This window comes from Mustela nivalis (genome assembly GCF_964662115.1).
Source record: "Mustela nivalis genome assembly, chromosome: 2".
Lineage (NCBI taxonomy): Eukaryota > Metazoa > Chordata > Mammalia > Carnivora > Mustelidae > Mustela > Mustela nivalis.
In genome coordinates this window covers 148002180-148028506 of record NC_139021.1, presented here as the reverse complement: position 1 = coordinate 148028506, position 26327 = coordinate 148002180, and the positions used below count along the sequence as shown (strand labels likewise).

The following is a 26327-nucleotide window of genomic DNA, read 5'->3' as shown; positions in this document are numbered from 1 at the left end:
AAAGAGCTGACAACACATAGTTACTGATGACTCCTCCGGGAGGAGAGTAAGGACTTTGCATTCTCTATGCACTTTCTAAACCTTTTTAAAGAATGCACATGGGAAGCGGCCCAGACGCTCTACCTTCTTCTCTGTCATGTGGGTCTTTCTGCCTCTATCACATACCAAATCTGAAGGGCCTGAAGTTGGGACTGAAGGCCTGATGGCAGGCTGTGACGTGACTTGATTCTTGGCCTTTTAGGCTAACAGAGCCAGATGAAGGTTATCTCCATGCAGTCTACCCTAAAAAGTTTTATGCTCCCCTTTGGGGCTGTTAGCAATTGCCAGCTGGTAGTAAACCACCGCTTGGCCTCACTTTGTTCTATGTGCACACGCTCACATATACCCACTAAGGGAAGGAGATGGGGAGAGATGAACGGCAGGCCAGAGCAGGATTCCAGTACGCCTGGGTTCCCTGAACTATTATCATAATCCCACCTTCCTCTCGTTCCTTAATACTCCTTTGTGATGTAACTATCATCACGACTGGCTAAATTTTTTAGCTTAGGTGACTGTGGTAGTGACATCACGTAGATGTAGTTACCAGAATCATTTACACTGGGTAGCCACCGATTGACTTTTTCTTATCACATCCTTTTAACTACAAAAAAAAAATTGTTTTTACTCTCTTTAAAAAACATAAAATTGACCATCTTAACCATGTATATGGTTCAGTAGTGCTAAGAATATTTACACTGTTAGGCAACCAACCTCCAGAATTTTTCCATCTTGCAAAACTGAAACTCTGTACTCATTAAAAGACTCCCCATTTCCCTCTTCCTCCAGTCCCTAGAAACCACAATTCTACTTTCGGTTTCTTGAAAGTTGACTCCTCCAAGTACCTCATCTAAGTGGAATCATATACTATATTTTTCTGACTGCCTTATTTCACTCAGTGTGAAGTCCTCAAGGTCCATCCATGCTGTAGCACATGCCAGAATTTCCTTCCCTTTCCCTGACTGGCTACTGACAGTAGTAAAAAGTGTTAGTACTTGAAATGTGCTCCTAAAAGGAATAACATGTGCCTTTCTGGCCTGGTCTAACGTTAGCAGGATTCCACACGGCTGCGGCTGAGCCTGGTGACCCCCACCAGGACTGCAGCAGCACTCTCCCCTGAGACTCCAGATCCCTACCCCTGATGCTGAAGGGGGTGCACGACATGGAGGAAACCTTTCCTCCACGCTTTGTGCTTATGTTTCATCTATAAAATACCTCTAATAGAAGACCTCTTTCTAAAACTAGGCGAATGGGATTTTCCATTAGACTCAGCCTCCAAGATCGGTTTTAGGGGCTGATTCAGGGAAGTATCACTCTTCATGTGACATCGCCTCAAGGGTATTTCCTGGACCTAGGAAGCTACGAATACCGTTGTTGTAGGAGGAACAGATGCAGGAGGAGAGCCAAAGAGAGAGCTTCCACTGTCAGCATCATCTTCAAAGAGGAGTGACACTCTCTGGGTCTTCTTTTGGCTGTACAATCAAACAAAAGGTCAAATAAGCCAAACGTGATTAAAAAATACATACAGTATTCCCTCTAGGCCATACTCATAGGAACCCCCCTACAACTAAAACACCCAAGTCATCGCTGACCTTACATAATTAAAAAGAAACCAGAAAAACCTTTAAAATGGGTGCAATTTGTGTCTAACATATCATCAGTCTCTGGCTCTCACCCATATGTAGAAGTTTGAGGGCCCCTTCATCTTTCCCTTTGACTCACTATAGGTGTACTAGTAGTTAGCTTGGCCAAGTATTTAAAAGCATGTTTGGTGATGCTGGGAAGAAAGGTAGGGTTGGAGTAAAAATGGTGTAAAGATTTGAATTATTAGATTTTAAAGCAACTGCTAGCTTTCTAGAATTCTTGAGAAGTACAGAAACTAGGGATCTCTAGCATCTGTTTTCAATAAAATATATACTGGAGAGGGGAAGGGGGTACCTGGCTGGCTAAGTTGGTGGAGCATGCAACCCTTGCTCCTAGGGTCATGTGTTCAAGCCCCATTTTGGGTGTGGAGCCTACTTTAAAACAAAAAAGCAGAATGAAGTTAAAATATTAGAAAAAAAAGGGAGAGGAGGCTGGGGGAGAGCACGCCTGGGTGGCTCAGTCAGTCAAGGATCTGCCTTCAGTTCGCATCGTGACCCCAAGGTCCTAGGATCAAGTACTATGTCGGGCTCTCTGCTCAGCAGGAGTCTGCATCTCCCTCTCACTCTCCTTGTATGCTCTCTCTCTCTCTAATAAATAAATAAAACATCTTTTAAAAAAAGGAAAGAAGGAGTAAAAGCATACTGGGCTCTTCCAGCCACAGCTCTCCTCACCACCTTCCTCTAGCCTATCTTTACCTACCTCGTCGCCTAGGATTCTGCCCTGGCCCCTACATAGAAGGTGACCAGTAAACACCTGCCAGAACAAATACTGGTCAGGACTTTTAATGGACAGGAATACAACAGTGGAGAATCACACGGAGGCTTAGCACTAGACATGGGGAATCCAGAACAGAAAATAAACTGAAAGGTCAAGTTCCAGTTTTCACTATGTGATAAAGAGTCATCCAATTAGCACACTACACAATTACCAATGTAACAAAAACTTTAAATTCAATTTTAGGGGCACCTGTGGCTCAACTGTTAAGCATCTTCCTTCGGCTCAGGTCATGATCCCAGGGTGCCAGGATCGAGCCCTGCATTGGGCTCCCTACTCAGTGAGAAGCCTGCTTCCCCCTCTCCCACTCCCCCTGCTTGTGTTCACTTTCTCACGGTTTCTCTCTGTCAAATAAATAAATCTTTTTTTAAATAAAAATAAAACAAATTCAATTTTAGCTAAGTAAAAATGATACTAACACATCATTTCAGTAAATTGTTCACCATCTACATCTACATACATTAGGACATAATTAATATATATACACAAGTATACATATCAAAAATCTTTTTCGTATGTTTAATTACTAGCAAGGCACAGTCTATGTAGCTTATTCATTAGTTTAATATTGACTTCTGCCTATCTTAAAAAAATTTTTAAAAACCTAAGCATCACAGACTAGAGAACACAAGTAACCAAACCCTTGAGTGTACATAGTTAGACATATATACCGAAGAAGGTTAAACATTAAGGCTGTACCTTGAAGAAGTTATAAAAGCAAAAAGCCATAGTACGGTAGTATTTAACAAGCCTTTATGGATAGATACCACTAAAAATTTACACAAATTATAACCAAAATATTTCACTACTTGGTGATGACTGATCACAAAATATTTACAACTATGTCGGATGCCAGAATACCAGAAACCTCATTAAGCTGCTACAGCAGGAAAACACCTTAGGCATGATTTTCTGAACAATTTCTAAAAACAAAACAGAACACCAAACCAACCCACAAAAAGTACATGATGACAGATTCTGAAGGTAAGATACAGAAAATGAGTTAGCTCTCTGGACAGAGCTACAACAGAAAACAAAAGACTCAGCAACTACTGGTTAAATTGGGGCCTCCCATGGAGCTCTGCCCTCAGAAGAAAAATATGCTGCTCAGTGAACTAGGGTATTTCTCACTGTAAATAACAGGTTGCGTATTTTGATTTATTTGAAAGGTGCAGACATCAGTAAACATGAAGATAACCAGAGCCGATGGCCTAAAATAGGACATTTCTGAGAATGACAGGGAAATTAACAACAATCATGCTGGAATGACGGGCATAAACCGGGGCTGTCCCGACAAGCGAGGATGTGTGAGTGCCCTGCTCACAAGGCAGTATTTCACAACTTGTTAGAGTCACAGCTCTTCGTTTTTTCAGAAGGGTTTTGAGATATAATTTACATGCCATAAAATTTACCCTTTTATAATATAGTATGAAATTCACTGGTTTTTAGTACAGAGTTGTATAACTAACACCACCATCTAACTTCACAATATTTCCATCAACCCAGAATGAAACCCCATGCCTGTTAATAATCACTCCCAATTCTCCTTGCACCTCAGTCCCAGGCAAACACTAATTTACTTTCTGTCTCTATAGATTTATCTCTTTGGGATTATTATACACAAATGGAACCATACATGTGGTCGGTCCTGTGACTGGCTGCTTTCAATTAACACAATATTTAAGGTTCATCCATGCTGTAGCATGTATCAATATTTTATTCCTTGTTATTGCTGAGTTAAGAGTCCACTGTATGGATATAACACATTTTCTTTATCCTATCATCTATTGATAAAATGTTTGGCTTGTTTCCACTTTTTGGCTACTATGAATAAGGCTGTAACAAACACTCACATACAAATTTTTGGCTGGACGTATTTTCATTTCCCTTGAGCATCTACCTAAGAGTGAAATGTAAGTCCTACGATAACCACATTTAACTTTTTAAGGAACTGCTCGACTGTTTTCTAAAGTGAAACCATCTGACATTGCCACCAGCATTGTGGGAGGGCAACAATTCTTCCACATGCTCCCCTACACTTGCTACTCCCTATGAAAGCAGCATGGTACACCGCCAACAGGGCCCATGCGCAGTCTACAAAACATTCCACGGGCTTTAGTCCAAGTACCCACGTGGAGAGCAGCCAGAGCAGTGAAGAATCACCAGCCACTGGACTGACACCAGCCACTGGGCTGACACTGCACAGCTCTGCAGAGAACCAACCTTCAAACAATGTTTTTCGATGCTTAGTAGATTTTCATTCAAATGGGAAACTTAAGTACTCAGACCAAACTTTACTTTCTATAGGGTATCCCAGAAGAAAACAAAAAAGATAAACTGCACTTGAATCCCTAGCAAAGAAAAATAATGTTTAGGGGTTAAAAAAATAATAAGTAGAAGAAATTAGATAAATCCACTATGAAAAACATTTCCCAGCAATGAGGAGAAAATACCCTACACGTGAAAATCAAAGATGTTCTCCCTTGTATGACTACTAAGTAATGAATGATAATCACGGCACCCCAAGTAACTGACATCTTGTGAATCAAATACCTTTACTTATTACCACAGACATTGGATAAACAATTTCTTACAATGACTATCTCACCTGTCCTTAGCAACAGCAAAGAGATCATCTTCATCATCCTCGTCAAAGAGACTGGTCTTTTTCACAGCCTTGGCCTCCTGCTCCAGAGTGGCACCAGAGTCCCGAAGTTTAGACCTGTTGTCAGATGCTGAGTTTGTCTGTGAATCAGCAATATTCCACTGGTCCTTAAAATATAAAATATATATTAAAATCCTGTGGCAATTCAGACTAAGGAACCTGGAAGTAAAATAAAACTTACATTCATTAAACTAAATTGTATTTAAACTAACTATTAAACTAAGTATATCATTCTTTTTTTTTTTTTTTTAAGATTTTATTTATTTATTTGACAGAGAGAGATCACAGTAGACAGAGAGGCAGGCAGAGAGAGAGGGAAGCAAGCTCCCCGGCCGAGCAGAGAGCCCGATGCGGGACTCAATCCCAGGACCCCGAGATCATGACCTGAGCCGAAGGCAGCGGCTTAACCCACTGAGCCACCCAGGGGCCCTTAAGTACATCATTCTTGAAGAAAGTTCACATCTGGGGCTTTTCTTTGAACTCAAGTCTAGACATCTGGGTTCTTTAACCTCCTCTATCACCACATGTTTCTTCCCTCTATGGTTTTGTTCTGGGTTAGGACAGGGGAAGTTGTCTACCTTAGCAGATTCAAACTTATGTATAGAGGGGGATGAGAAGAAAGAGGAATATTAAAAAAAAAAAAAAAAATCGAGAACACGCAACTTTTGAGGAAAATGATACTTTAAAGATCTTAAAGCAGACTGGAAAAAAAATGTATGAAAAGCTCACACAATGCACATCTAAACAAGACACAATGAAAGTGCTAGTGGGAGACCTGGATGGCTCAGTTAAGTCTTCAGGCTCGGGTCATGACCCCCGGGTCCTGGAATGGAGCCCTGCGTGCATGGGGCTCCCTGCTCAGTGGGGAGCCTGCTTCTCTGTCTGCCTCTGCTGCTCCCCTTGCTTGTGCTTGCTTGCTCTCTCTCTGTCAAATAAATTAATTCTTAAAAAGCAAAAAAGGAAGAAAGCTGCTAGTGACCCTTTCACCACAAAAGCCTAAATCTTAGACCTTTAGAAAACATTAAGGGAATCCCACCTGGCTATGCTCTCAAACACAGGAATTCTTGAACACTTCCTTAAGTGGTCCTTTGGTCTCTAGAATCTAGAGTTTTGCAAAGCAAAGTGGGGTTCACAAGCAGCGGCATATGTTATACAGACTTCTGGTTCCAGCCCAGACTTTATAAATTAGAGTGCATTCATAACAAGATGCCCAGGTGATTTCTTGACATGTCATGGTTTGAGAAGTGCTCCTCTAGTGTAGCGAGGCTCTCCCAGGAGAGCTTTAGAACATTCCAGTGGCAGGCCACATACCAAACCACTCAGAATCTACAGGAGTGCAATTAATTAAAAGTACTCTTTTAATTTTCTCCAGATAACTCCAATGGGTAGCCAAGGTGGGGAGAGTAACTATTCTAGAACCTTGATTATCTTTACTGAGCAAGTATTGTTACTCCCAGCTTTAGCTAACAGGATTGACCCTTCAACATGGGTTTGAACTGCATGTGGATTTTTTCGATAAATCTATGTACAGTATTGTAAATGTATTTTCCCTTCCTTATGATCTTAACAATTTTTCTCTAGCTTGCTTTATTCTAAGAATACAATGCATAATCCATATATACATGTAACATATAAAACTAAGTGTTAACCAACTACTCATGTTATTGGTAAGGCTTCTGGTCAACAGAAGGGTATTGGTAGTTAAGTTTTTGGAGAGTCCAAAGCTACATGACAATTTTCAACTGTACAGGAGGTCACTACCCCTAATTCTCACATTGTTCAAAAGTCAATTGTATTTTTATTTTCCCTGAACCACTTTAATACTGTGTAGGAAAAATTCCAGATAGTTGGCCATTACTATAGGGAGAACAACTGAAAACAATGCTAGAGAGAAAAAAAAAATGGAAAACCCATCATAATATTTGTATGTTTGAGTAGAAAAAGCAAATTATGTTTTATCATTTTAAGTTGCTTCCAATAAAACACATTACTATGTCTATAATTTCTCCACCCACATCATGCCTTCATAACTTGCCTATACTGTTAAAATAAAAAATAATTATTTTAATGCAAAAAGATTTTTAATGTTCAGGATCTGTAATGTCATTATATTTAAGGTCTTTTCCTATACAATTAAATCAGCAACTAAACCATATTCACTACTAGCTCTGCTAATCTGTACCTAGACAGCAAATAAAAATATTGTTAAGACTCACAAAAAAGGAGTTAAACTTGCAGAGAATATTCCTACCACGTCTAGCTACAGTTCTTGATTCATGAAACATAATAATCATTTAACAATATAAAATAGTCCTAACTCATCTGAATTGGCATATAATTTAAGACGCATACTTCTTTTATTCTGAACTGTTCTCTGAAAACATTAATTTTTACGTTAATATACTATACTAAATATCCTTCTTCCAGAAAAAAAAAAATGAGACAGTTTTATGAACCAAATCTTTGGTGACTAAGCTTCACTGGATATAAAATAGATAGGAAAAAAGAAAATGTTCAGGATAGTTGTAACTCTTAAACCCCATCAAACAACCCCTTGCTCTTCTCCAAGAGAAACTTTCCACCCACCTCCTCATCACTGCTGAACAACAAAGCAGACGCTTTCTTTCTGGGGGGCTCAGATGGTTTTGCTTTTTCTTGGCTCTGAGTTAGAAGAGATGATGACTGCTTCTTAGCAGCTGTTGCTGCAAAAAGATTATCCTAGAAAAACAAATGGCAGAAGAGTATGGTAACTTTATAGACATAAAGCAAAAAATAGACAATTTTCCATGTCAAACTGTTGAAGGATAAGTCTCTAATCAAGTACAGCATACATATAATACCTTAAGGGGGAAAACAAAAAATGCCAGTAAATCCCACTTTTCTCCTACAGATAATCCTAAAACAACAGTCTATAATCTTCTCTAACTGTATTCTCCATCCACAGAGGGAACAGACCATATGGAACTCAAAGGCAAAACACTTGGGAGGTAGTGGGAAGAGGCCAAGGTCACAGAGATAGGAGGAAACCTGGCCCCACTCAGGCCAGCTATATGTGGGCCCTCTATGCTCATCAGTGAGAGCAGTCCAGACTGTGTGACAGGCAACAGCTTGCACACCTTTCTATGACTTAGAAACCAGAGCAATGAATTATAGAGAGAAACTGGGAGCTTTCTCCACTCTCTCACCTACAAAAGACACATACCTGGGACAGTGGGAAGGAATGACTTGTGTTTTCTGGTTAATTTTAAAGAGACAATACAAACATAAGAAAACAGTTTACCAAATAAAATCACTGGCCTACTAAAGAGCTGATTCTCCAGTTCAATGGCATTTACCAATTTTTGTACAGTCAAGCATTCCAAAAGTATCTATTATTTTCATTAAGGTAATAGAAACAAAATCATCAGAGTGCCTGAACCCAAGTTAGACAAAAAAATACTCTTAACAATATACCACAGCGGATGAATAGCCCTAAAAACGTAAAGATTTGATAAAGGGAAGCTTTAAGCAAAGTGTGGGAAGGTAGGAAGGCCAAATGAACTGCTATCCAATAGAGATTCTAAAGACAACAGTGAACACTTCCCATGCACTTACTATGTGCCAGGCACAGTGCCAAGAGCTGTACATGAGCTGTTCCAGCTGCCACAATGACTCCACACACTATTAAGCCATATAAGATTTGGGAAGTTTAAGTTACTTGCCTAATGTCCCTGATTTACAGGTGAATGCAGGGGTCTGGTGCCAAAGCCCATGAGCTTGACCACTGCACAGTACTGCATAAGAAAGAAGATTTGATTCGTCTTCCCTCTTATTTACTTCCTCCACTTCGCCCTCTCATCCAGGATAGAAAAGGAAAACAGGTGAGGACATGGCTGTCTTCTATTTGTGCTTTATCCAAGACATTCTCATAGGTCATTGGGTATACTAAAGACATCCCCTGAAAGGTATTTTCTTAAAGACAGATTTTTAAAATGAAATATACAAAGCCTTCCATTAAAAGCTGGGTCAAGAATCTAATGTCCATAGGGCACCCAGGTGGCTCAGTTGGTTAAGTGTCTGCCTTCAGGTCAGGTCATGACCCCCAGAGTCCTGGGATCCAGCCCTGCAGCAGGATCTCTGTTCAGTGGGGAGCCTGCCTCTCCCTCTCCTTCTGCCTGCTGCTCCCCCTGCTTGTGCTCTCTCTCAAATAAATAAAATCATTAAAAAAATAATAATCTAATGTCCTGCCCATTGTACAGCTAGGAGTCAAGGAAGAAGGCAGAGACAAAAACTAAAATATTTTTGTTATATAAGCCTCAGATTATTTCACTGCCTCTCATCATCTTGTTTTACTGTATGAACCTCCAACTATAAAGCTACACCAGCAACGATTTTCTCATCAAAAACTTATTTATCTTGCATTGCAATAATACCATTTACCTCTTCATCTTCGTCATCAAAAAGCGAGACTGACGTGGGGAGTTTGCTAGGCTGGAGAGATGCATCTTTTGACTTACTCACATTTTGAGAAGAAAACAAATCCTGTTGGACCAAGATTAAAATTCCTGGTTAACAAGACAGATCAGCTTTTTAAAGTATCAGTTAAATATAAAACACTGAAGACTATGGCATGATGGCTGCGTGAGTCTAGGTCTCTCCGTGAGAGGGAAGCTGGCTGAGAAGACACATCAGTTTGTCCTGGCGGGTGCAGCACAGACACCCTACGCCCGTGTGTGCGAAGGAAGAGGCCCATATGGAACTCCAGGTGGCCTCACTGGAACTCTGGGGTTTCTAAACTCCCACATGGACATCATTTCCCAACTGATCTCTTATCCTGCTAAAAAAGTAACAATGACTTCCTTTTTTTGCCCAGAGAATTGGAGCAATTAAACAGATTCAATAACGGAAGTAGAGGCTAGATTCCCAAATTACTGCATCTATGACTCTGTTGTATTTACTAACACTCTCCTCTCCCCTTATAAAAGTATGATACTATTTCCTCCACATATATACAAATCCAGATTTTATTTTAAAATGTTTGGTATTCTACTTGAACTATAGATAACAGATGCTGCTACTAGATCTACTGATCTACTAGACCCTGAAGAAACTTCATGTGGTAGATCTACTAGATCTACTGCATCTACTAGACCCTGAAGAAACTTCATGTGGTAAGTGTCAGCCTATGATGCAAACTGAGCTGCGTGAACTAGAAACATAAAAATAGGATAGCTATTCCCTTAGGACAGAAACATCAATAGCCAAGAGCCAGACAATTAAATAGGATGAGAACATAGTTTCTGAGAGCTCTCTGGGTATTTCTTTTTATTACGGCATCAATGCCTCCTCTCAAACACAGACCTGATGAATTCATTAACTGAGAAGAGCTCTTCTCAGCCCAGTGGATTCACCTGGACCCCATGGAGACCCACAAGTCTGTTGAGGTAAAGAGACCACATGGGCGGAGCGACAGCCTCTCCTGCATTTTACACATTGGCAAGATTTCACTTACAGAAAGATTTCTTTGTCTCACTTTTCCTTGCATAAGTACCCCAACAGCATCCAGTAATAACAATCTATGACAATGCACACGGGACAAAGCCTTCGGTGGTGGTAGTGAAACCTGTCTGCAAATTCTTATACACTCCTACCACCAACAAGTAGAGTCTGCATCGCCTCACCTGGAATCTCGGCGGGTCTCTGTGACTATCTCGACCATGCTGACCTCCAAGGCCAGGTTACAAAGAGTAATATGGCCTCTGCACTGCTCTCTGGGCAATCTCACTTTGAAGCCCTGCGCTACCACTTAAGAACCCACCTTCCCTGCAGCTGCCATGCCAGGAGACCACAGAAAGATGGAGAAAGGTGCCCCCAGAGCCCCAGCTGTCTGAGTCTTTCTGCCCAGATACTGGACACAGGAGTGAGAGGATTCTCAGCCCAGCCACCTTCAGACTAGAACCACATGAGAGACCCTAACTGACAAGTGCCTGGCTGAACCCAGTCCGGTTCTAGAACCACAGGAGATAATAAAACTTACTGGTGTTTGATACCACTAAGTTTGGGAATGATTTATTTCACAGTTAATAGGGAACTGGAACACATTTTAAGTCACTGAAATTGCTCACATTTGGTTTTTTCATGTAGTCAACAACTCTTAAATTGGCTTACCAAAGGCCAAGCACTAGCCTAAGTGTTAGAGGTACAGGAAGAGACAAAAAGGCCTGCCCTCATGGAGCTTATTCTAGTTGGGACTGAGGTAATGAACAAGCACATATGAAATGTCACACATATCGTGGGGAACAACAGAACAGAAGAGAAGGCAAGGAGTGCGGTGTAGCAAGTGCTGGCGGGCTTGCAATCATGCAAAGGATCGTCAGAGGAGGCCTCAAAAAAAAAAATAAAATAAAATAAAATAAAACTGTAAGAAGGAAGGAAGCAAGGCATCCAGATTCTAGGACAAGCACTCCCAGAGGGCAGGAGTCAGTGCAGGTGTGCTCTAGGATGAGGAAGCCGGGAGCGTGGGATGCGACTGGAGTGCGAGGCCCCACCATGCTGTGCTCATGTGTCAGGAGTTTGGCTTAACTGGAGTCTGGTTAGTTCCTATCTTCTGTACACTGGCCGTCAATGAAATATAAGCCTCATGGGTTTTATTTACATCAATGGCAATCACTCCACTTCCAAAGAGTTGTACGTCCATCCTGGCTGTTAGTGCAAAGTAACCACAAATGCTTAATCCAGAGTTCACAATTTAGTGACATTACATGTAATTTCTGCCATGTCCATATATTTTTCTGTAAAGGGGACTTACAATGCCCATTACATTTTCAGATAGGTCTCTGATCCCCTGAGCCCCATACTGGGTGTAAAGATTCCTAAATAAATAAATAGGGACGCCTGGGTGGCTCAGTCCATTAAGCATCTAACTCTTGATTGAGGCATGAAATCAGATTTAAAAGGACCTAGGCCTGTGAGAGACACTTGTGAGAGGGTTGCTGTTCCACTGGAAAGATGCTTCCAGATGGGAACCTTCAAGAACTGAGGCTGTCTGCAAACACTGCCAGCCCACAAACCATTATTGGTCACAAGATAAAAGCCTATGCCAGAATACATACCACACGGCACTACGCCCGTTACTCAATGAGACTACTGAAAAAAGAAACAGCATGTTGATTTCTGTTCTGGTAAAGGCACCTCACCGCACCATGGATCAACAAAGAGCCTGAGAGTTGAGCATCCTCAAGAGAGTATTTTTCTCCCAGGAGATGCATTGGATTCAAACCCAACAGTGAAAAGTATTACTACACATACTGCTTTCTAAACACCATGTGTTCTCAAAACATGAATTTCAAAAAAAAGAAGTATTTAATAAAAGGTCTTGTACCTCTACTAAAAAACCCTGATTTAGAAATATTTTGTCATCTCCAAAGACTAGTTCCCTAGAACTAAGAACGAGAATTCCTTACCTCAGAGTCCTCTTCATCTGAAAATAAGCCTTTTTGAGTCTTTGTTTCTGGCAAGAGCTTGGGATTTTTGCTGGAAGGAAGGGTAACCTTGTGGGGGGCGGGGGAGAAAACCAAAAACCTAAAGGTTAACAAACAAGATAAATAGAAATGAGAGTTTATTCAAACATTCATTTGGAATACAGACTGGGTCTCTGCTCGGGTAAGGCACCAGGCCATATGCCACGGGAATAAGATGCAGACCTTAAACACGTATGAAGAATTAATGCAAAAGAAGAATCACGAGAATTTAAAAATCGGTGTAAGTTAGGAAAGAAGAAAAAAATAGTTCCTCAATAAAGTAAATTTCTCAGGACAAAGCCTAAACACAGGAGATAGTACAAGCGAGGACAGGCCAGGCAGAGGGAACTGCAAGAGAAGAGAAAAACAAGTTAAGCCAGAGGGTACAACTGGTGGATCTGGGTATTCAATACCCAAATGGGACATGTATAGTTGGAGCCAGCAGAGAAAGGCAGGTTACCCCTACGAGCCTGCCAGACCTGAATGCTAAGGCACAGGTGGTCAGCAGTGGGAAGGTCTGGGTTTCACAGAAAGGACACACAAGAGGTGCTTTAGAAAGAGGATGATCAGGACACCTAGCTGGCTCGACTGGAAGAACATGCAACTCTTGATCTCAAGGTCATGAGTTCGAGCCCCATACTGGGTGTAAAGATTACTAAATAAGTAAATAGGGGCACTTGGGTGGCTCAGTCCGTTAAGCATCCAACTCTTGATTTGAGGCTCAGGTCATGATCTCAGGGTACTGGGATCAATTCCTGTGTCAGGCTCCATGCATAGGAGGAGTCTGCTTGAGATTCTCTCTCCCCCTCTCCCTCTGCTCCACCCCCTCATGCACATGTGTGCACACGCTCTCTCTGTAAAATAAATAATCATTAAATAAACAAACAAAGTTAAAGTAGAGAGAGAGAAAGAAAAAGGATGGATCAAGCTATGTAGGATACCAAGGAAAGGGAGAACAGCCAGAAGAGTTTAAAGGCTGATGGGGATGCATCCTGTTACCCAAACACAGGTTCATTTAAAACAAACAAACAAGGGGCGCCTGGGTGGCTCAGTGGGTTAAAGCCTCTGCCTTCAGCTCGGGTCATGATCCCAGGGTCCTGGGATCGAGCCCCACATCGGGCTGTCTATTCAGCAGGGAGCCTGCTTCCCTTCCTCTCTCTGCCTGCCTCTCAGCCTACTTGTGATCTTTGTCTGTCAAATAAAGAAATAAAATAATAAAAACAAAAACAAACAAAAAACAAACAAACAAAAACAATGATGCTAATGGTTTATAACAGGTTGAAGAGAGAATCCATAATCCTATAGTGACAACTTAAAAATCAGGAAAGAAAGAGGAAAGAAAGTTCTTCAGTTCTGTTTGGAAAAATGTTAGCTAATACAGAAGAAATGAGAGAATTGGAAAAACGTTCTTTTGTAACCCTTAATATGATAACCGGTTTAGGAACAGATCATCCATGGAGGTAAAACCCACTGAGCAAGGCAAAATCCCAACAATTCTACAGTCTAGGTGGTAGATATTCGGATGTCAGTGCTCAGTGTTCTTTCACCTTGTGGTATGATTCAAGTCCTTCACCATACACCTGAAAGGAAACACCACTTCCCTCTAGGCTCCAGACGGACTCACAAGATGCCCCAAATCAACACTTAACAAAACTTCACTATGTTAAGTTTCCCTCCTGCTCACCTTTTTCTCTGCCCTTGCTTTATTTTCCTCTGTCCGAGTCACAGTGGCTTCTGGCAAAGCAGCTGCTTTTTCTTGGAACAGATCTCCTTCCTCATCATCAAAGATACTGGCAGTGGATTTGACTTTGTCTTTAAAACAGATACCACAGCAGAAAATTACACTCAAGTCAAAACTCCCACCACTAAATTCACAGACTAAAAATTCTTCCCTCCCAAGGAGTAACTAGAAGAGTATTATTCTTTGATTAGTTATGAAACAGTATTAAGTTGGAATTTTTCAAAGTGCACAAGAGCAGCTCAAATGAAACACAGGACCCGTGGTTTAACCACCTGGCTCACATACTCATCCAAGCAGTGGAGTCCTAAGTTTAGCCTAGCTTGGACTGCCATTAAAGGTAAACAGAGACCTAAAGAAAGAAAGATCATTTAAGAAGCAACCACCTTAGGAATCTGAGAAGTGAGGGTTGGGTCTTCCTTTTAAAAAGTCAAACTACTGGACACCTGGGTGGCTCAGTAGGTTAAGCAACTGCCTTTGGCTCAAGTCATGATCCTGAAGTCCCGGGATCGAGTCCTACTTCGGGGGTGAGGGGTGCATGCTTGGTGGGGGATCTGCTTCTCCCTCTGACCCTCCCCCCACATTCTCTCTCTCTCTCTCTCAAATAAATAAGTAAAATCTTTTTAAAGTCAAACTACTGGAGTACATGGCTGGCTCAGTCAGCAGAGCATGTGACTCCTGATCTCAGGGTTGTGAGTTCAAGCCCAATGTTGGGGGGTACAGATTACTTAAAAATAAAAATCTTTTTAAACAGTAATAAATAAATAAATAAAAATTAAAAGTCAAACTACAAAGGAACACAAAAACAAATACTGAAATCTCCCGCATAACTCCACCTACCCACCCAAACAAAACTGCCATCAGGAATAGTTTATATACACATACCTAATTCCTCCAAAGGATACACTGACATACTCATTTCAGTGACTCACAAATAAAGCTATAAATGATAACATAACTCTAACAATATTTCTTATGATTTGTTTTTCACTTAATGTACCTACAGAATCTTTCTCGTGTCAACATACAGACTTTATCCTTTGTAACACCTCACCAAATCCCACTGAACAGGAGACCACTGTTGACCCTACGGGTGAGAACCAGGGCAATCTCCAGCCTTTCACTACCAAGAGCACTCTTGTATGGAACGAGGTATGTGTCACTGCAATGAGGACACTGACTGCAGCAGCTGTCAACTTCTCTGTAATTTTAAATCAGTTCTCAACAATCCCCATTAGGCGAGAGACCTTCCAGGCCAAGAGAGGCACCACGACCTTTATTCACTGCCATTTGTCGGCCTAGATCTGAGTGTTTTATGCATCTGTTTGCACGCTTTCTAAAATAACTAGGTGATCATTTCTCTTGGGTTTCTGTTTCTATCCTTACTTCTCACGCTCACCACTGGAAAAGGAGTTACGTCCAGAGAATGTGTTTCCCACTGAATCCTGGTTCACCTTGTCTTCAAAATAACAGTCTTCTTCTCATGTTGCTGGAAACTGTACACCTAGTAGTATCCTTCTTTTCTGGAAAAACACTTGATGTTTCCCACCAGGGAGGCTGTCAGAAATGCAGAAATCACAGACCTCACCCCAAACCTACTGAATCTGAACGTGAATCTGCATTCTGATCAAAGTCCCAGAAGACTCATCTGCACAGAAACAACTGATTTAAGAAGAGCGACTTCGTGACCATATGGGCTTGAATTTGAGGAGAGAAGAAAGGAGCGTGCCAAAGTGCCCAAGGGGCTGAAAACCCTGCCATATAAGAAAGGCTAAGGTTAGGTGGGCTTCCTAGCACAGGGACAAGAAGCTGGGAAGTGAATAGCTAACACGTGGCATTCTGCTCATATAATGTACTACGTGCTGCCAGAAGAAAGCATCGTTAAAACTTCCTCTGTAACTCCAAGGGTCACAACCAGAAATCTTCAGAAGGTACTACAGGGGAACAGATTTTAGCTCTCCATAGGGCAGATAATCCTAGTAATTATTTTCCAAAGCAGGAAAGATTAGTTCGGGAAACAGAGACCTCTAAGGCACCATGACTAAGGAAAGCGAGATAATACTCTATAGCAGGAATGCTTGAGGAACACTCTATGGCAGGACTGCTTCCGTTACTGGAAGACATAAAGAACTTGACAAGCTTTGTCAACATTCTCTCCCTGGCTCAATTTCCAGAAAAAGATGCTGGAAGAGGTACCTGTTTTGGAAGGTTTGCTGCAGGATGCCGTAAAAAAGTCATCGTCGTCATCATCATCATCAAAGAGGCCAGCTGGTGCAGGAGGGTACAGGCTTTTCCCTGGAGTCGGCTGCTCAGGCTTCTGGGGCTCCTTGGCCTTCTGAGGCTCCTTCAGAGAAGGAACAGAGGTGGCACCAAACACATCAGTGTCCCCTGTGGGTGGAGGGACAGGACAGCCACAGCAGTGAGCCAGAGTGGGTAGGTCTCTTGATTTTACAGGGGGTAAAAAAAAAGGACCACCCACCAAGAACAATCAGTTTCCGCTCATACACAAAACACATTAACAGGACCCAACAACCCCCATTCTTTACTGCTACAGAACATCCCATGACGCCAATCACCTGGTCACTAAAACATAAGGAAGTCCAAGGCCATTGCCTTCTGCAAGAATATGAGCTAACACCAATGAATGAGCTCTTCCTGCAGGTTATCCGTTGCCCTCTGAAGCTCCTCCTACTCTCTAGATGGCACTTGGATGACAATTTAAAAAATGACAAAACAGTACTTAGGTGGTTTTTAAAAAACAAACCCTAGGTCATGATACCTAAAAATACAGAAACAGCTCCTGCTGGGATTTTCTTTCCAGGTTTGGAGGACGAAGACACTAAAAATGAGAAAGAAAAAAATTATCACTTCAGGAAAGATGACTTTTCTTGTTAAAGGCACCTTACTGAAATATGTACAACACAATACAGAGCTAATGGGAGACCTTTGAAAACTAATTTTTCCTAAAAGAGCCATTTTAAAACTCCTTAGCTTTAGTTCACTCTTCTCTCCACCCCAGTACTTTTTTCTTGGTACTAATAAAATCCAAGCTTTGATTCCCAGGGAGGATCACTCTGAGTCTGGTCAAACAATAGCACTGGGTGGCCGAGGGGCCAAGGAAGGAGAAAGGCCCAAAGGGAAGGCAGAGGCAGAGCAAACAGGCCTCCTTAACAGTTTGGCTCTATGCATTCCAACTGGAGAACAAACAAGTCAAAGAGAACAGCAAAAATTGTGAAATATCAACAACAACAAATAAATGAAGACAGTAACAATAAGGAGGGGAAACCAGCATTCACTGATGCCAAGAAGTAGAGAGCAGGAACAGCAGGACATCAAACCAACAGCATCACAGCAAGACCAAAATCTGATGGCTGGTGACCCAATGAGACCATTTGCTTCAATTAATTAATTCCCAAATCCCAAGAACTACCACATATGGAATGAATAAAATTTGCCAAGTTTTTTCTTTTTCATGTGTGCTCCACAGATGATTCTGATGAACACCGGACAATGGAATTACTGACCTCCAAATTATATGCAGAATTCTAGAAATGCTCCTTTGAATTAAACATGATTAAATTAAAATATCATCAACACTGCTACAGAGTACTTTCCCAGTTTGACTTTTTATGACTTCTCTATTAAGAAAGAGATAAAGGAGGGCATGTGCTATAATGAATACTGGGTGTTACAGAAGACTGACAAATCGTAGGCCTGTACCTCTAAAATCAAGAATACACTATATGTTAATTAACTGGATTTAAATTTTTAAAATGTTAAAAAACACAAAATTTTAAAAAGAGACAAAACTATGATGTGGATTTACAAGACATGAATTAGAGAAAATCAGAAGCTCTTAACTAGACCAAGGCTATAAAACAGCTTCCTGCCTAACGAGCGAGGCTTGGGGAACAACTGTAGGGGTTCCTCTTCCTACTGAGAAATTAAGTTCTGGAATTCTGTTAACGAATAAGAAGAGCCAGCCTCAATGCAAGCTTACCTGCATTAACAGAGGTTTGAGCTTCCCGATCCTGAGGGGCTTCTGTGAAGAGGTCACTCTGCTTGCATGAAAGTACGGGACATGAAATTTAAAAAAAAAAAAGGAAAATGCAGCTGCGTTTGAGGATTTCACCTTGTAAAGTTTAAAGATACATATTTATTGCTCTGCCAGAATTTAGTTTCAAAGTTAAAACTACGGCAAAATCAGAGTCTTAAAGAGTGTAGGTCTATCCAGGAATTAAATATAATGGAAGAAAATAACAAATGACCATGTGATCGAGTATTCACTATAAACGCTCTAACAACCTCTCTCCACCTAACAAAGGGCATCAGGATACAGTATTTTCTCATTTTGTGATCCTTAGTTCAAAATATGAGAAAGTACAACTTGCATCTAAGAAGCCGTTTCTTCCCTACTGAGTGTGAACCCAGGACACCACGAGGGGGAGCTTCGTTGATTACCAAGGACTCACCTCATCTTCCTCATCATCGAAAAGTCCTTTCCCTCCACTGAACAGGCCACCTCGGGAGCCAAATGGGGAGAAGTCTTCATCAGTCAGCTTGGGGGGTCCGAATAAGTTGTCCTCTTCATCTAACAAGCAGAAAGGGAAATGTTTTGTGGGGGGAAGAGTTAAAAAGATGGGTTTGGAACTCAAATTTCCAGGGTTAGTCTTTACCACAAATCTGAGACTGGCATGGAGTGTAACATACATAACAGCAGTCTGAGGAATTTCAAACAAAATTCATTCAACAGTCGAATGAATCCCTTAAAAGGCTCTCTGGGTTCCTACCCTTAACTCTATACATGTCTGAAGCAAGATGAATTCCACAGGCAACCCTTTTCACCTAGATTTGTTTCTCTGGAAGCAAGTAGCTGGTTCAATTGCCTTGAAGACCTACCCCACCAAGAATTTGGGAGGAAGGCAGACCGAACAAAGATCTGTAGATCGACACAGTCACAAGTAGGAATGTAATGGATGTTACTGTTAAATATGAAAGGCTCTGATATATTCTTTATTGAAAATAAATGCTAAAAAAAAAAAATGCTAGGGATCCCTAGTTTCTCTACATCCAGAGAATTCTAGAAAGACAGCTGATGATAGCTTTAAAACTTAGTAATTCAAATCTTTACAGCATTCTGATGCACATACAAATCTCCTCCCAGGACCCCAAAGCACACTTTTAAATGGTTTAGAAATGAGAAGAGAGACAGACCCCATTTGTCGGCATTTAAAGCGGAATTCTACGAATTACAAAAGTGATATTCCTGAATCAGGAGCCTCCTACCATAACAGAATTGAGGGGAAAGGCTTACCATCTGAGGGAGTTTTCTTCTCCTTCCTCTCCTTCAATGTCTTCCGAGGTTTTGCTTCTCCTGGAGACAAGGCTTGAAGAGTATTTCACAGTTTTAAGCATACACAGTCTACCCTTAGTATTTATAGACTGACTTTTTACACTTATTTCTGTCAGCTGTGGGGCTCCGAAGCTAAGAGCAGGACGTTCAACTTTGTGTCTCAGCTCTACCTTAGAACTACAGTCAGTACCCTCAACCTGAAAGAATTATTCTAACATCATTCCATCCTGCTCAGACTAGAATATATGAGATAGTACATTCGTGTTTAGTCAAATATAGGAGTAAATATTGAGTAAGAGATCCCTAATCTGGAGCCTGTGATAAATGATTAGGGCAGCTATTAAGCCTCTGAAACTCCATATAAAATATTACACACATGTGTATACGTGCATTGTTCTTAGGGGTTCCACAATGTTCAATTATGAAAGAGTCTATAACCAAAAAAAAAAGAATAAGCCTCTCATACCTCAGTAAAATTAAACAGGGAAATATGCTCTTAGTGAAGCACAACAGAGGATTCTGCACTCCCTCCCTGACCCGTCAACTCCTCTCAGTGACGTACCTGTTCGCTCCTCTTCCACCTGGCCTGTAGCCTCCCCTTTGATTCGAGCCGCCAGCTCATCAGCAAACGATGTAGGTCTACTTTTTTTCTACAGGCAGAGAAGATGAAAAGTATCACCTTTCTCGGTAACACACAAACGACTACAGTTTCTTTTGATGCCTAACAAAATTACGTAAACAAAGGCAAAGGAATTGAACTGATTAAAAATTTAACTAAATGAATGTAAGCATATGTACCCTATCCAGATCATGTGAGAAAGAGAACTCCCTTCATAGGGAGAGGCTCCTTATTTGCTTATTTTATTTCAATATTTCACTTTAATCCTGGAAGAGTCAGATTAAGAAAGCTTCCATGAGGAACTGAGGATGAGAAGAAGAGTAGGGTCTTCAAACTCTAGAACTGAATAGACTTGAACGATCTGACTTGTAAAACTGTAACAACTGGAAGAGAAAGTGATCCTTGTAAGGCCAACTAGTGATGCTCCACCATTATTTTCAAAAGTGTAAATGTACAAAATATAATGCAAAATGAGATAGTTATGAACATAAATGACAAAAGTAACGAGTCCTCATTTCTAAAACCTTGTCAAGAGAGTTAACTGTAGTCTTTCTTACAGGTCTAGTATTTTCTTCAATGTCCTCAATATCTTCCTCTTCCTTCTCAGAGTCAGCAAAAATGTCACAGCCATCATCATCCTCTTCTTCATCACTCATTTGTGCAGTGTGCTAAGAGCATAAACCTCGAGATTAGAACTAGGAGATAAGGTCATCCAACTGAAAGAGATACTGCCACTTAGCCTATCGGCAAAACACTCACAGCTTGTCAAACAAGGGGCATGATGGTGGGGATGCAGCGGAAGTTCCAAAGCAATAAATATGCTACAACAAATAACACGTAAGATGTATTTTCAGTGCAAATACTAGACAGAATAGTAAACACTGAAATGTGTAAAATGTCCATCACTGGAGAAATGATAACCTAAATAAGCAGAATCTCATCTTGCTAAGAATACGAACAATTAAAAGGAATCAGATGTAACAACTGCAGAGGCATCAAAGGCATCAAGTGAAAGAAATGCTGAATGAGAAACTGAGCATGATTCCCTGCCCCCCACTCAAACACCTATTTCACTTCTAGGGACACAGATACATTTGAAAAAGCAAAGAAAGCACTTACACCCCCAATCATAACATCTGTTACCTCTGAAAGAGTGTAGAATAATGAAGATTGGAGGGCCCAAACTAAGCTTTATCTGTGAAGTTCTAATCTTTATAAAAGCAGCCACTGGTAGGTATCATTTGTATAAACTGTGTGAGGTACTAAGCTAAAAGCACTTTATAAGCTACTTTAATCCTTAGAATCCTGAGGCTCGCTGGAGCACAGAAAACCAGTCTGCCTTTACCAATAAAATAAATGGTTAGGTCAATGTTTTTAACCACTATATTGTGTTATATAAAAGTCTGAAGTTATCAATCTTAATAGTAAGTTCCATAGATATAAGTATCTTCTACAGACCGATTATTAAATCGCCTCTGTAAATACAACCGGGAAAATACAAGTACTAACCAAAAAGTATGAAATCCTTTACTTGGTAGCTGAAAATTTTTGCGAAAAAATATTTTCCAATTAGGAAATTGAAATGCAGGGGCGCCTGGGTGGCTCAGTGGATTAAGTCTCTGCCTTCGGCTCAGGTCATGGTCTCAGGATCCTGGGATCAAGCCCCACATAGGGCTCTCTGCTCAGCAGGAGCCTGTTTCCCCTTCTCTCTCTCTGCCTGCTTCTCTGCCTACTTGTGATTTCTGTCAAATAAATAAATAAAATCTTTAAAAAAAAAAAAAAGGAAATTGAAATGCAAATTGGGACTATCTCAATATACCACTGTACGTATATTACGGTAGCAAAAATCATAATCCCAGTGCTGATGAGATTATATGAAACTCATTATGCATGATCTGTAATGAGACAATAATATCAAGAGCCTTTATTCTAATTCTATACCATCTCATTCCTAAGGAAATTGTTCATATAAGCAGATTTTTGTGTACGGAAATAACATAATACAGCACTGACTAAAAAATAAAATCCTGGAAATAAACTACTTCCCATATAAATTTAGAAACGATGAAAGTATCATTATATTATTATACTTAAAATATGGAGTTCATAAAGCAAATATAAACAATTCAAAAATAAGAAAATATTTTAATATGTTAACATAAAAGAGCAGAAAAGATATACATATTAAGGAAAGAATACATCCTTAGAAGGTCATGCAAAAATTAAGACTGCTATGCTAACAGAGTAGGATTAGATTTGCACGTTCTGAGTGTCCCTTAACCTTACTGCTGTATTATCTCAAATTTTAAAACAGGGGAAGGGGATTCATGTGAAATCATTCCGCTTGAGTAACTGGGCCTTCTTTTAGAGACTCTGTTTCTCAATTTTGTTTTCACTTCTTTGTTTTCTAAGAAAAATGAAGGTAAAATACAAAGCAAAATGAAACAAACAAACAAACAAAAAAAAAACCCAAGGTGATAACTTAAAAACATGAAATGCTTGAAGGAAAATTAGCAGTAAAAATAAGGAATAAATCCTTACTTTCCCTTAAGTCATTCTAAGTAATTTTTTATTTGATTTTTTTTTAATTCCAATATAATTAACATACAATACTATATTAGTTTCAGGTGTACAATAGGGATTCAACAATTCTGTATGTTACTCAGCACAATCCCCTTCACCTATTTCACCCATCCCCCCACCCAACTCTCCTCAAAAGTAATTTCAGCATACATTTAGTAATACATGCTATGCTTCAGTTAAAATTTAAAAGCAGGGACGCCTGGGTGGCTCATTTGGTTGAGCAGCTGCCTTCGGCTCAGGTCATGATCCCAGCGTCCTGGGATCGAGTCCCACATCGGGCTCCTTGCTCCACAGGGAGCCTGCTTCTCCCTCTGCCTCTGCCTTCTACTCTGTCTGCCTGTGCTCGCTCTCACTCTCTCTCTCTCTGACAAATAAATAAATAAAATCTTAAAAAAAAAAATAAATAAAAATAAAATTTAAAAGCAAAGTCACTTTAGTACATGAGACTCACCCGGTTTTGATCGTTGTCACTATGATTAGCAAAATCTTCATCTGACTCCTTTAGGGGAAAAAAAAGGCTTTGTTGTTAATACAGGATTTACTCACAAGCAGAGAAATGACTTCAGGTCTAAGACTCTGGGGCACATCTATACTCAGTCTCTTTGTACTGCTTACTGGTCACTTGGAGTATCAAGGTGCAGATAAAGTGGGGAGTTGGCAGTAGCACCAAGAGCCATTCAGGCTAACATGTAATTTTTGTGGTTAATTTAAACATCTCTAACAATTTGCTCATACCTATCTGCACTATCATTGCTAACCTCTGAAGTTAAAGTAATATTTGTACATTTAATTAAACTATCACAACTTGGTTTGTGTGATGTTACATTTTAGACTCCACTCTCTATATTCCCTCTGAGATAACTACTACATCAGGCCCAAGAGGGGGAGCATCAGTGTTTCCTAACAGCAATCAAATGCTAAAAGCAAAGGATTCAGCTAATGAACATCAGTTAGAGCCAGTTTATTTAGGAAAAGTTTATTCCTACTGTTAGGGGCTATATTTGGAGGGCCAGCAGGAGGGCAGGGGAGGCCGACTGCAGAAAGAGGGAAGGAGGAGAAGAGAGGAGCATACATATAATACCGTCTCCTTTTAGGAATCCACACTCATGAACTATCCTTCACACATTAGTAACAAATATTCTGTCTCAAGGAACAACCCCAGATACAACAATGGTCAAGGTCCACAGAGGCCAAGGCCCTAGAGCAGGGAGTCAGATCATGTTCTGTAGATATGAAGATACTAGAGCCAGCAGCAAAATGAAAATGTAAGTGAATGCTTCAAGCCTTCTTCTGGATTAGGATTTATAGTATAAACAAGTTTTAAATATGGACTTTTTCCCTAAAATTATTCCAAAATAGAAACTCAAAGACTGCACTATAGGTAGATTGTTCCAAAATATCTAAGCTGCCCCCCTCAAAATATACTGGTAAGAGAAGGGCTTGATGGGGAGGTGAGAGGGAGGGGAATGGTAAAAAAGGGATTAAATGGGATGCCTGGGTGGCTCAGTCAGTTAAGTGTCTGCCTTGGGGTCAGGTCATGATCTCCGGATCCCAGCCCCCTCATAGGGCTCCCCGCTCAGCAGAGCAGTCTGCTTCTCCCTCTCCCCCTGCCCTTCTCCTTCTGCTCATGCTCTGTCTCTGGCTTTCTCTCTCCAATAAATATATAAAATCTTTTTTAAAAAAGGGGGGGGTAAAAAAGCAGTTTCCTTGCTTTTGTACACAAGACAAAAGGTAAACTCAGTAGCAAAGAAAAAATAAAAAACCTCAGATTATGGCTGCTATCACTATTAAAAAGATTTGTGAAAAGAGATTGTTAATTGACAAATACTTATTTAGCTTGCTAAATAGGTTCCTGCCCACCATGACCTGGAGACACCAAACAGCCCTTACCTCTTCTTCATTCTCTTCACTGTCTGCAATACTGCCACGATCACTGCCTACTGACCCCTCTGGTTAGAAGAAAGAAAAAGCATTATCGCCAATATTCATAATAAAACATCCTACACCTGAGCATCACAGAGATTTTGATAAAAGCATCTACACACATTAACTGGAACTGGAAGTATCTTCACTGTAGTGAGGAGTAAAACATTTACATAGCCTTAAAGGATCTCCCCATAAGGTACTTACTAGCTACAAAAAAAGTTAATTACCAAGGGAAAAAAACTGGCCGGCATGCTTCAAAAATGTGAAATCTATAAAAACCAAAGAAAAGCTGAGAGATTATATCAGACTAAAAGGAGACCAGAGATCTGACAACTAAATGCAGAGGGTGATCCCACACTGGAGCTTAGACCAGAAGGAAAAGAGCCTGTAAAGGACATAAGTGGGACAACTGGCAAAATCTGAAATATGACTGAGGATTAGCTAGTAGAATTATGGCAGTAAAATTTCCTGACTTTGATAATAGACCCTGGATACATTTAAGACTGTCCTTGATCTTAGAAAACACACACAGAGATATTTTGGAGTAATAAGGCATGATGTCTGCCTCTCTCAAACAGATTCAGAAAAAAATATTACGTATAAATAATCGAAAAAACCAAACAAATGTGATAGAATTTTAACAACTGATAAACCTGAAGGAAGGGTACAGAGGAGTTCTCTGCAATATTCTAATAACATTAAGGTAAAGACTGAAATTATTTTAAAATAAAAAGATATAAATGATCAAAGTAACAAAAATATTTGGCTCAAAAGAATAAAAGAATACCTTCACTAGACAGCTCTCCAAGACCTACATCTTCCTGTTCCATGAAGAGCTTTGACCCAATTAAATAAGGTAAAGGACGATCAATGTATAGATCCTGTAAAGAATGAAAGATAATAGCCATGAAATATTCAGGTTGAAAAATAAGTTTCCAGGGCCTCTGGGTGGCACAGTCATTAAACATCTACTTGAGCTCAGGTCATGATACTAGGGTCTTGCAATCAAGACCCGCATCAGACTCCCTGCTTGGTGGGAAGCCTGCTTCCCCCTCGCCCCCTCCCCCTGCTTGTATTCTCTCTCTTGCTGTATCTCTCTCTGTCAAATAAATAAATAAATAAAATCTTTTTTTAAAAAAATGACAAGAAAAATAAGTTTCCCATTTGACATCTTGTTGCATCTGACTACCCCAAACAAGTTACATAATGAGAGTGAAGAATAAGAAACAGCAGGATGCAAAGTACAAAAAAAAAAAAAAAAAAAAAAAAATCACTGACTTTTTAAAAAGTTAAATCTTTAGGTAAAAAATAGCCAAGAGAAGTTAAATCACTTTTCAAGGGCCTAATTATACTCGAAATAGCAAAAGTATGCACAAAATTTACCAGCAGTAACCAAATAAGGGTCACAACTTCATAGTAACATGTTCAAGAGGAGGACCAAGTAAAGAAACTGAAAGCTCTGGCCAGCTCTGATGGGTCCTACCCCTGCC

The 26327-nt window shown here is 40.3% G+C and overlaps 1 protein-coding gene across 3 annotated transcripts in view; it reads right to left on the bottom strand.

Moving 5' to 3' along the window:
- LOC309856870 (WASH complex subunit 2A-like) overlaps positions 1-26327 on the bottom strand; it is a 56086-nt gene that overhangs the window by 17518 nt on the left and 12241 nt on the right. For all 3 annotated transcript variants that reach the window (XM_082718658.1, XM_082718659.1, XM_082718660.1), the window contains exons 6-21: positions 25625-25718; positions 24802-24860; positions 23363-23410; positions 20886-20996; positions 20272-20359; positions 19671-19742; positions 18829-18947; positions 18357-18414; positions 17136-17195; positions 16553-16744; positions 14303-14430; positions 12562-12648; positions 9539-9640; positions 7706-7837; positions 5063-5226; positions 1406-1508 (exon numbers count right to left, since the gene is read on the bottom strand). In XM_082718658.1, coding sequence (XP_082574784.1) covers positions 1406-1508; positions 5063-5226; positions 7706-7837; positions 9539-9640; positions 12562-12648; positions 14303-14430; positions 16553-16744; positions 17136-17195; positions 18357-18414; positions 18829-18947; positions 19671-19742; positions 20272-20359; positions 20886-20996; positions 23363-23410; positions 24802-24860; positions 25625-25718 — 1617 coding nt within the window. The remainder of the gene's footprint in view (positions 1-1405; positions 1509-5062; positions 5227-7705; positions 7838-9538; positions 9641-12561; positions 12649-14302; positions 14431-16552; positions 16745-17135; positions 17196-18356; positions 18415-18828; positions 18948-19670; positions 19743-20271; positions 20360-20885; positions 20997-23362; positions 23411-24801; positions 24861-25624; positions 25719-26327) is intronic.